Source organism: Carcharhinus amblyrhynchos, unplaced genomic scaffold (genome assembly GCF_965287045.1).
Source record: "Carcharhinus amblyrhynchos unplaced genomic scaffold, sCarAmb.v2.hapA scaffold_39, whole genome shotgun sequence".
Classification (NCBI taxonomy): domain Eukaryota; kingdom Metazoa; phylum Chordata; class Chondrichthyes; order Carcharhiniformes; family Carcharhinidae; genus Carcharhinus; species Carcharhinus amblyrhynchos.
In genome coordinates, this window is record NW_027649780.1 from 4,794,182 (window position 1) to 4,805,308 (window position 11,127).

Sequence of the window (11,127 nt, forward strand, 5' to 3'; positions counted from 1 at the left end):
CGCACACATGAGGACGGTCTCAACAGGGATCTTGGGTTCATGTCGCACTATCTGTAACCCCCACGACTTGCCTGGGTTTGCAAAACCTCACTTACTGTACTGTCTGGAGACAATACACATCTCTGTAACCTGTGATCAGTGCTCCTTCCACACACGTTGTCAGCCACTTTAAGACTTGAACAGCAGGTTAGGTGTAAAGATTCACATTCTAATCAGTAATCTGTAAACTGTCTGTGCTTTATATGCTCTGTCTGAGGCCAGAACTCTCCATTCACCTGACGAAAGGGCTAACCCGAAAGCTAGTGAATTTACTATCAAATAAATCGGTTGGACTGAAACCTGGTGTTGTCAGACTTTTTACCATGGTTAATGTGGCCAGGGGATTGAGACAACATTGTAACACCGTCAAGGCATTGACACACACTCCAGAGAGAAACTGAATCCAAAACAATCAGGATCCAATTAAACACACAGCAAATGGACACAAAGTGATGAAAATTAAAGCAAAATGGATAATAGTATAGATTGGGACAATTAAGAGCTTGGGAAAAATAACACTGAGGAAGAACTGTCCACAAGTTGGGTAGGGGTAAAGACAGCTTCGTTTTCATCCATGCTTAATCTGTTACTTGACACATCTGCTGTTTCGCATCAGTTATACCAGTAACCTAGAACTCACAGTGCTGCTTCAGGAGAAGAAAAGATCGAGTACAAAGAACAAAGAACAACACAGCACGGGAAACAGGCCCTTCGGCCCAACGAGCCTGCGCCGCCGTCCCATTGTCTCAGTGACCTATTCATGATTTTAGTCTACGCCTAATGTGCGAGGATCAGGGAGGTCCAATATAGGGACAATTTGTTACCCAATCAATCAGCCTAAAAGCGCATCTTTGGGATGTGGGAGGAAACCGGAGCACCCGGAGGAAACCCACGCAACCACGGGGAGAACGTGCAAACTCCCACAGACACAGGCCCAAATCCATGTGTCCGCACAGCAACAGAGATAGTCTCTGAGCTGTCATGTTGCCCTCGAGATGGTCCAGTTTAAGAGTAGAGGTTACGCCAGGAAGAGAACTGGAAAATAACAGAGTGGAATTGAAATTGCCTATCTGATGGACTAACATAAGAACATAACATAAGAACATAAGAAATAGGAGCAGGAGTAGGCCATCTAGCCCTTCGAGCCTGCCCCACCATTCAATAAGATCATGGCTGATCTGTCGTGGCTCAGTTCCACTTTCCCGCCCTCTCCCCATAACCCTTAATCCCCTCGCTTATCAAAAACCCATCAACCCACGTCGTAAAAATATTTAACGAGGCAGCCTCCACCACTTCAACGGGCAGAGAATTCCAGAGATTCACCACCCTTTGAGTGAAGAAGTTCCTCCTCAACTCCGTTCTAAACCGCCCCCCCTTTATCTTGAGGCTGTGCCCCCTAGTCCTACTGTCCTTTCTGAGTGGGAAGAGTCTCTCCACCTCCATCCTATCCATCCCATTCATCATCTTATACGTCTCAATGAGATCTCCCCTCATTCTTCTAAACTCCAACGAGTACAAGCCTAGTTTATTCAGCCTCTCCTCATAGCTCAACCCCCTCAACTCCGGTATCAGCCTAGTAAACCTCCTCTGTACTCCCTCCAAGGCCAAAATATCCTTGCATAAGTGCGGCGCCCAAAACTGCACACAGTACTCCAGCTGCGGCCTCACCAATGCCCTATACAGCTGCAGCAAGACCTCCCTACTTTTATATTCAATCCCCCTCGCTATGGAGTGGAATGTACAGACTGGGGGAGCAATGGGTGGGGGCGGGGCTCCCGCAACCGCGCGCCTGAACCCGGAGAGGTCACCGCGGAGCAGAGTGATTGCTATTGGCTGATGCAGCCCGGGCTCCATTGTGCCGTCACAATGACTCAAAAGGGGCGTTCCCAGCACACAGTGTCCCATTGGCAGCAATAGCACTGGTTACAGAAGCAAGACACTGCAGATTGGACACAGTAAGGAGTCTCACAGCACCAGGTTAAAGTCCAACAGGTTTATTTGGTAGCAAATGCCACTAGCTTTCGGCGCTCTGCCCCTTTATCAAGTGAGTGGGGAGTTCTGATCACAAACAGGGCATGTAACGGCACACACTCAGTTTACAGAATACTGATTAGAATGTGAGTCTTTGCAGCTAATCAAGTCTTCAAGGTGCAGACAATGTGAGTGGAGATACCATTAAGCATAGGTGAAAGAGATGTGTATTGTCTCCAGACAGGATAGTAAGTGAGGTTTTGCAAGCCCAGGCAAGTCATGGGGGATACAAATCGGGTGACATGAACCCAAGATCCCGGTTGAGGCCGTCCTCATGTGTGCGGAACTTGTCTATCAGTCTCTGCTCAGCGACTCTGCGCTGTCGTGTGTGGTGAAGGCCGCCTTGGAGAACGTTTACCCCAAAATGAGAGGCCAAATGCCCAGGAGAGCTGAAGTGCTGACAGATGAGTGTTGAAATTGGGATTGTTCTCATACAATCCCTAGAGTGCAGAAGGAGGCCATTCAGCCCATCGAGCCTGCACCAACCCCACCCAGCACTATCCCTGTAATGCCACTTTTTTTTATTCATTTGTGGGACATGAGGGTCGCTGGCTGGCCAGCATTTATTGCCCATCCCTACTTGCCCTTGAGAAGGTGGTGGTGAGCTGCATTCTTGAATCACTGCAGGCAATGTGCTTCCACAACGCCGTTACGGAGGGAATTCCAGGATTTTGACCCAGCGTCCACAAAGGAATGCCAACATATTGCCAAATCACAGTGGTGAGTGGCTTGGAAGGGATTGTTCAGGTGGTGGGTGTTCCCCATGTATCTGCTGCCCTTGTCCTTTTAGATGGAGGTGGTCGTGGGTTTGGAAGGTGCTGTCTAAGGATCTTTGGTGAATTTACCCTGCTAATCCCCCTGACAGTGAGGGGCAATTTAACGTGGCTAATCAACATAACCGGCACATGTTTGGTGTGTGGGTAGAAAGTGGAGCACCCGGAGGAAACCCAGGCAAACGCGAGGAGAATGTGAAAACTCCACACAGGCAGTCGCCCAAGGCGATAACTGAACCCAAGACAGCAGTGCTGATCACTATGCCTCCAATTATCAAATAGTTAACATGTATTACTCCAAATTCTAAAAGGTTTGCTGTAATACATTGTGTTACGGGCGGCACGGTAGCACCGTGGTTAGCACTGCTGCTTCACAGCTCCAGGGACCTGGGTTTGATTCCCGGTTTGGGGTCTCTGTCCATGTGGAGTTTGTACATTCACCTCGTGCCTGCGTGGGTTTCCTCCAGTTTCCTCCCACCGTCCAAAAATGTGCATGTTAGGCTAATTGGCCATGCTAAAATTTTCCCTTAGTGTCCTGAGATGCGTAGGTTAGAGGGATTAGCGGGTAAAATATGTAGGGATATGGGGGGGTAGGACCTGGTTGGGATTGTGGTCGGTGCAGACTCGATGGGCCAAATGGCCTCTTTCTGCACTGTAGGCTTTTTATGATTCCAGAACACTGCTTCAAACAGCAGAAAATTCAACAATGCAGGTATGCCAGTTTAGAGAAGGAAACAGGTAAATATTGTATTCACTCATCGCAATGCCGTTCGTTCAGATCTGCAAACACACATGATAGTGGGTGGCAAACCACTTTCTGAGCAGGTATTTCTGTCTCTGATCGAGGATTTCCCAGACTGCAGTTACGGTTATTGTGGAACAAGCTCATTCCTCATTATTCATGTCTGAATCAATAATTCCTTCCCGGTTTAAATCCACTCATCCCAATTCTCCTGCAAGCTAGATGTTCCAAAGGAGGACATTGCTGATGATGAAACAATGAATCTCACTAACGTTTCTGTTAGAGTGGAGTGAATAGGAAGAGTGGAATGGTTAGTTGAAATACCCTTTGAAGAGGAGAGCAATATCATAAGAACATAAGAAATAGGAGCAGGAGTAGGCCATCTAGCCCTTCGAGCCTGCCCCGCCATTCAATAAGATCATGGCTGATCTGTCGTGGCTCAGTTCCACCTTCCCGCCCTCTCCCCATAACCCTTAATCCCCTCTCTTATCAAGAACCCATCAACCCGCTTCTTAAAAATATTTAGCGAGGCAGCCTCCACCACTTCAACGGGCAGAGAATTCCAGAGATTCACCACCCTTTGAGTGAAGAAGTTCCTCCTCAACTCCGTTCTAAACCGTCCCCCCTTTATCTTGAGGCTGTGCCCCCTAGTCCTACTGTCTTTTTTGAGCGGGAAGAGTCTCTCCACCTCTATCCTATCCATCCCATTCATCATCTTATACGTCTCAATGAGATCTCCCCTCATTCTTCTAAACTCTAACGAGTACAAGCCTAGTTTATTCAGCCTCTCCTCATAGCTCAATCCCCTCAACTCCGGTATCAGCCTAGTAAACCTCCTCTGCACTCCCTCCAGGGCCAAAATATCCTTGCGCAGGTGCGGCGCCCAAAACTGCACACAGTACCTCAAACTGAAGCTTCAACTCAAATTGTTCTCATTGTTACGTGTTCCATTAGGGCCAATTTACCATTTATATAGGTGATCTGGAGGAGGGAACCGAGTGTAGGGTGTCGAAATTTGCTGATGACACCAAAATTGGTGGAAAGGCAAATTGTGCGGAGGGTGGGGAGAGTCTGTAGAAGGATCTAGATAGGCTGGGCGAATGGGCCAGGAAATGGCAAATGGAATTTAATGTTGGCAAGTGTGAGGTGGTCCACTTTGGTAGGAATAATGGTAGGAAGGATTATCACTTACGTGGAGAAAAACTGCAGCAGGCGACGGTGCAGAGGGACCTCGGGGTCCTTGTGCATGAGTTGCAAAAACCCAGCTTGCAGGTGCAGCAGGTGGTCAGGAAGGCGAATGGGATGCTGGCCTTCATAGCGAGGGGGATTGAATATAAAAGTAGGGAGGTCTTGCTGCGGCTGTATAGGGCATTGGTGAGGCCGCAGCTGGAGTACTGTGTGCAGTTTTGGGCGCCGTACTTACGCAAGGATATTTTAGCCTTGGAGGGAGAGCAGAGGAGGTTTACTAGGCTGATGCCGGAGTTGAGGGGGTTGAGCTATGAGGAGAGGCTGAATAAACTGGGCTTGTACTCGTTAGAGTTTAGAAGAATGAGGGGAGATCTCATTGAGACATATAAGATGATGAATGGGATGGATAGGATAGAGGTGGAGAGACTCTTCCCGCTCAAAAAGGACAGTAGGACTAGGGGGCATAGCCTCAAGATAAAAGGGGGGCGGTTTAGAACAGAGTTGAGGAGGAACTTCTTCACTCAAAGGGTGGTGAATCTCTGGAATTCTCTGCCCGTTGAAGTGGTGGAGGCTGCCTCGCTAAATATTTTTAAGACGCGGGTTGATGGGTTTTTGATAAGAGAGGGGATTAAGGGTTATGGGGAGAGGGCGGGAATGTGGAACTGAGCCACAACAGATCAGCCATGATCTTATTGAATGGCGGGGCAGGCTCGAAGGGCTGGATGGCCTACTCCTGCTCCTATTTCTTATGTTCTTATGTTCAATGCCCTTGACACCCACCACGCTGCATAGAAACATAGATATAAACACATAGGAAACAGAAGCATGGGTAGTCCATTTGGCCCTTTGAGCCTGCTCTGCCATTCATTTTGATCATGGCCGATCATCAAATTTAATATCCTGATCCCACCTCCCCACCCCACCCCCCTCCATATCCCTTTAGCCCCCAATTTCTTCTTGAAATCACACGTTTTGGCCTCAACTACTTTCCGCAGTAACGGATTCCACACATTCACCATCTCTGGCTGAAGAAATTTCTCCTCACCTGAGTCATAGAGGTTCACAACATGGAAACAGGCCCTTCGGCCCAACTTGTCCAACTGACCTTTTTTTTAACCTGTAAGCTACTCCCAATTGCTCACATTTGGCCCATATCCCTCTATACCCATTTTATCCATGTAACTGTCTAAATGCTTTTTAAAAGACAAAATTGTACCCGCCTCTACTACTACCTCAGGCAGCTTGTTCCAGACACTCACCACCCTCTGTTTGAAAACATTGTCCCTCTGGACACTTTTGTATCTCTCCCCTCTCACCTTAAACCTGTGCCCTCTAGTTTTAGACTCCCCTACATTTGGAAAAATATATTGACTTTCTAGCAGATCTATGCCCCCTCATTATTTTATAGACCTCTATAAGATACCTCTCAGCCTCCTACGCTCCATAGAAAAATGTCCCAGTCTATCCAACCTCTCCTTATAACTCAAACCATCAAATCCCAGTAGCATCCTAGTAGATCTCTTCTGCATTCTTTCTAGTTTAATAATAACCTTTCTATAATACAGTGACCAGAACTGTACACATATTCTAAATGTGGCCTTACCAATGTCTTGTACAACTTCAACAAGACGTCCCAACTCCTGTATTCAATGTTCTGACCGATGAAACCAAGCATGCCGAATGCCTTCTTCACCGCTCTGTCCACCTGTGACACCACTTTCAAGGAGCTATGAACCTGTACCCCTAGATGTCTTCGTTCTGTAACTCTCCCCAGTGCCCTACTATTAACTGAGTAAGTCCTGCCCTGGTTCAATCTACCAAAATGCATCACCCCGCATTTGTCTAAATTAAACTCCATCTGCCATTCGTCAGCCACTGGCCCAATTGTCCAAGATCTCATTGCAATTGGAGATAACCTTCTTCACTACCCACCAATCTTAGTGTCATCTGCAAACTCACCATGCCTCCTATATTTTCATCCAAATCATTAATATAAATGACAAATAACAGTAGAGTTAGCATCGATCCCTGAGGCACACCGCAGTCCTAAAATGTTTAAACCTTATCTTCAAACTGTGACCCCCTAGTTCTGGACTCCCCCACCATCAGGAACGTTCTTTCTGAATCTACCCTGTCGCAGCCTGTTAGAATTTTATAAGGACCAGAAAAATTTCAGTCTGTTCTTACATTTTTTAAAAATATTTATACAGATCAGTCTCTTTGGAGAGAAGAAGGCTCAAGGGAGATTTGAAAGCGATGTTCTAACTCATGAGGTGGCTGGACAGAATAACTAGGGAGAAACTGATCCCCCTCATAAAAGGATGAAAACCGGGAGAGGAACAGAATTAAAGTGATTTGTGAAAGAAGCAAATGTGATGTGAGAAATAACTTTTTCTCACAGCGAGTAGTTCGGGCCTGGGATACACAGCTTGGAAATGTGCTGGAGGCAGATCCAATTGAGGTATTCAAGAGGACATTAGATTATTACTTATCACAGCCTCAAAATAAGGGGGGGTGGCAGTTTAGATCGGAGTTGAGGAGGAACTTCTTCACTTAGAGGGTGGTGAGTCTCTGGAATTCTCTGCCCATTGAAGTGGGTAGATAGGTTTCTGATAGACAAGGGAATTAAGGGTTATGGGGAGAAAGCGGGAAAGTGGAACTGATCCACTTCAGATCAACCATGATCTTACTGAATGGCGGGGCAGGCTCGAAGGGCTAGATGGCCTACTCCTGCTCCTATTTTTTATGTTCTTAGGTACTTAAATTTGCAGGGGTATGGGGAATAGGCAGGGAAATGGCCCTAAGTCATGATGCTGGTTTGGAAAACTGGTGCAGACATGATGGGCCAAATGGTCTCGGTCTAAATCAAAACAATTGTGTGTATTTTTTTATTCATTCATTTATTCAAGGGACATGGCATCGCTGGCTGGCCAGCATTAATTCTCAAAGCTGCTGACTTGAGTCGGAGCTGGAAACCATCATCACCTGTTTAAAAGAACACAGACAATCCATCTGGCCAATGAGTTAATATGTCCAATTACAGGTCACATTAAAAAACAAAGGCTGAGTGGAGATTTATCAAGAAATCAACTGTCTGCTGAAAGAGTTAACTTTTCTGTAGAAGCTAGAGAGGGGGAAAATGGGCAGAGGAAACTCGGCAAGCAATTCTGTCAATTTACATAATTTAAAAGTCTTCTCCCGTATTATATTCTTCAATTTTGGTCAAATTTCATCTCTTTTGTCTATCCTTTTTGTATACACCAAATTCAGTTTCAAAGTTGAAAGTAACACCTTGTGAAATGTGTTGTTAACCGAATCTCAACAGTTTTAACTCAAATATTTTGGATTGCTGCCTTATCTTTATGTTTTGGGAGCAAATTGGCCTTCACAATTCTAACCTTGAGCAACTTAATTTCAAACCCAAATACATTCCTTTCACATTTTAGTACAGTTTGAATTTATTTCAAACCAACGGCGTTCAAATTATGTTACTTTTAATCCCCTTTCAACAGGGCCCAATCCCCCACCCCGACTGTCATCAGTAAGACCACACTTGGCATACCATGTACAGTTCTGGTCACCTTATTATAGAAAGGATATTATTAAACTAGAAAGTGTGCAGAGAAGATTTACTAGAGTGCTATTGGGACTAGATGGTTTGTGGGGCTGGATAGATTGGGACTTTTTTCTCCGGAGCACAGGATGCTTAGGAGTGACCCCATAGAGGTCTATAAAATAATGAGGGGCACAGATCAGCTCGATAGTCAATATCTTTCCCCAAAGGTGGGAGAGTCTAAAACTATTGGGCATAGGTTTAAGGTGAGAGAGGAGAGATACAAAAGGGTCTAGAGGGGCAATTTTTTTCCCATGAAAGGTGGTGCGTGTCTGGAACGAGCTGCCAAAGGTAGTATTAGAGGCGGGTAAAATTTTGTCTTTTTTGTTTTTACTCCAATTCAATCAAATTAAGTCCAATTCAGAGTCTCAACAAGTTGAGACATTCCCCATCCAAGCTAAGACAGGGCTCTCAGATAGTTACATGGGTAAGATGGGTATAGAGGGATATGGGCCAAATGCGGACACTTGGGACTAGCTTAGGGGTGAAAAAGGGGCAGCATGGATAAGTTGGGCCGAAGGGCCTGTTTCCATGCTGTAAACCTCTATGACTCTTTCCAAACTAATTCTTCAAATCTATGATGCTTGTAAACAACATCTTGCTTTAACAATTATGTCTTAAATGTATGGTATTCCCTCAACTGAGCAAACTAACTTGGATGAATGGGTTATGGATCATGGTGCAGCACTCATTGCTGATCTCACACACCACCACCCCCTTCAGGCACGCGGACCCGGGAGCCCCGCCCCCACCCATTGTTCCCCGCCCCCTGCCCTTCCTGGGAGCCCCGCCCCCACCCACAGTTCCCCCTGCCCTTCCCGGGAGCCCCGCCCCCACCCACTGTTCCCCCTGCCCTTCCCGGGAGCCCCGCCCCCACCCATTGTTCCCCGCCCCCTGCCCTTCCCGGGAGCCCCGCCCCCACCCACTGTTCCCCTCCCCCTGCCCTTCCCGGGAGCCCCGCCCCCACCCCCTGCTCCCCTCCCCCTGCCCCTCCCGGGAGCCCCGCCCCCACCCGCTGCTCCACCCTGCCCTTCCCGGGAGCCCCGCCCACTGCTCCCCCTGCCCTTCCCGGGAGCCCCGCCCCCACCCGATGTTCCCCTCCCCCTGGCCCCTCCTCGAGCCAAGGTTTCCAGACAAGCGGCTGGCGGCTCCGGCCAGAGCGAGGAGCCGCTCCCCCTCCCCTCCTAGGTCCGGGACTGCGCATGTCCAAGGGAGAGGGGACGATGCGCATGTGCGGAGAAAAGCCCATCGCCTGAATTTCATGCTGAGGTTCTGACCAATGGGAAGAGTTGGAGGACCGGTGGGTTGCTGGTCCTCCAGCCAATCAGGGCGCAGGCTTTGTGTGAATCCAGATTGAGGAGCAGCTGCACATGTGCAGGGTCGTGCCCACCCCCCCGATTCGTGATTATGATATTGACCAATAGGAAGAGTTGGAGGACCGGAAGGAGTTTGGTCCTCCAGCCAATCAGAGCGCGGGCTTTGTGCGGAAGTGCACAGCTGAGTGAGTGTTCCAGTGCACTGAGTGTGGGAAGAGCTTGAACCAGTTACACAGCCTGGAAATACATGGCAGCATTCACAGCGGGGAGAGACTGCTGTACCCGTGTTCTGTGTGAGATTTAATTGATTGTTTAACCTGCAGAGTCACAGGGACACCCACACCATGGAGAAACCGTGGAAATGTGAGGACTGTGGGAAAGGGTTCAGGGTCCCATGTCGACTGGAAGTTCATCGACGCAGACACACCGGGGAGAGACCTTTCACCTGCTCTGTGTGTGGGAAGGGATATATTCAGTTATCCCACCTGCTGAGTCACAAAGTCACTCACACCAATGAGAGACCCTTTAAATGTTCTGACTGCGGATTTAGCTTCAAAAGCTCTCAGCATCTGGTGTCCCACCAGCGCATTCACACCGAGGAGAGACCGTTCAGCTGCTCTCACTGCACAAAGAGGTTTAGAACATCATCCAACCTGCAGAGACACCAGCGAGTTCACACTGGGGAGAAACCATTCACCTGCTCTGTCTGTGAGAAGGGATTTGCTCAGTTATCTCACCTGCTGAATCACAATCTCATTCACAGCAATGAGAGACCCTTTAAATGCTCTGACTGTGGGAGCGGCTTCAAACGCATTAGAGATCTGATGTCCCACCAGCCCATTCACACCGGGGAGAGACCATTCAGCTGCTCTTACTGCACAAAGAGGTTTGGAAGGTCATCCAACCTGCAGAGACACCAGCGAGTTCACAGTGAGGAGAGGCCGTTCACCTGCTCTGTGTGTGGGAAGGGATTCACTGATTCATACACACTGCAGAGACATAAAGTCACTCACACCCAGGAGAGACCCTTTAAATGCTCTGAACTGTGGGAGCTCTGGAGAACCGATTTCCCACCAGCACCTTCACACTGAAGAGAGACCGTTCAGCTGCTCTCACTGCACCAAGAAATTTAGAATGTCATCCCAACTGCGCGTACACTAGCGAGTTCACACCAACGAGAGACCATTCACCTGCACCATATGTGGGGAGGGATTCACACAGTTATCCAGCCTGCGAGTACACAAGCGTGTTCACGTGGGGGAGAGACACACAGTGTGAGAAGGGATTCACTACATCATCCAACTTACAGACACACCAGCGCGTTCACCAGTGATTACAGAGGTTGGATTCTGCTGTTAACCACATCCTGGACTGAACAATGTTCATTGTGACAGTTAGTTTATTCATTCATGGGACATGGGGATC

At 48.0% G+C, this 11,127-nt stretch overlaps 1 protein-coding gene across 1 annotated transcript; it reads left to right on the forward strand.

The window, feature by feature from the left end:
• Nucleotides 1-9,887: 9,887 nt before the first annotated feature.
• On the forward strand, nucleotides 9,888-11,127 carry LOC145363720 (uncharacterized). Its single transcript, XM_080218959.1, has one exon. It carries the CDS (start codon nucleotides 10,047-10,049, stop codon nucleotides 10,791-10,793), a length of 747 nt encoding a protein of 248 aa, XP_080075085.1. The 5' UTR covers nucleotides 9,888-10,046; the 3' UTR covers nucleotides 10,794-11,127.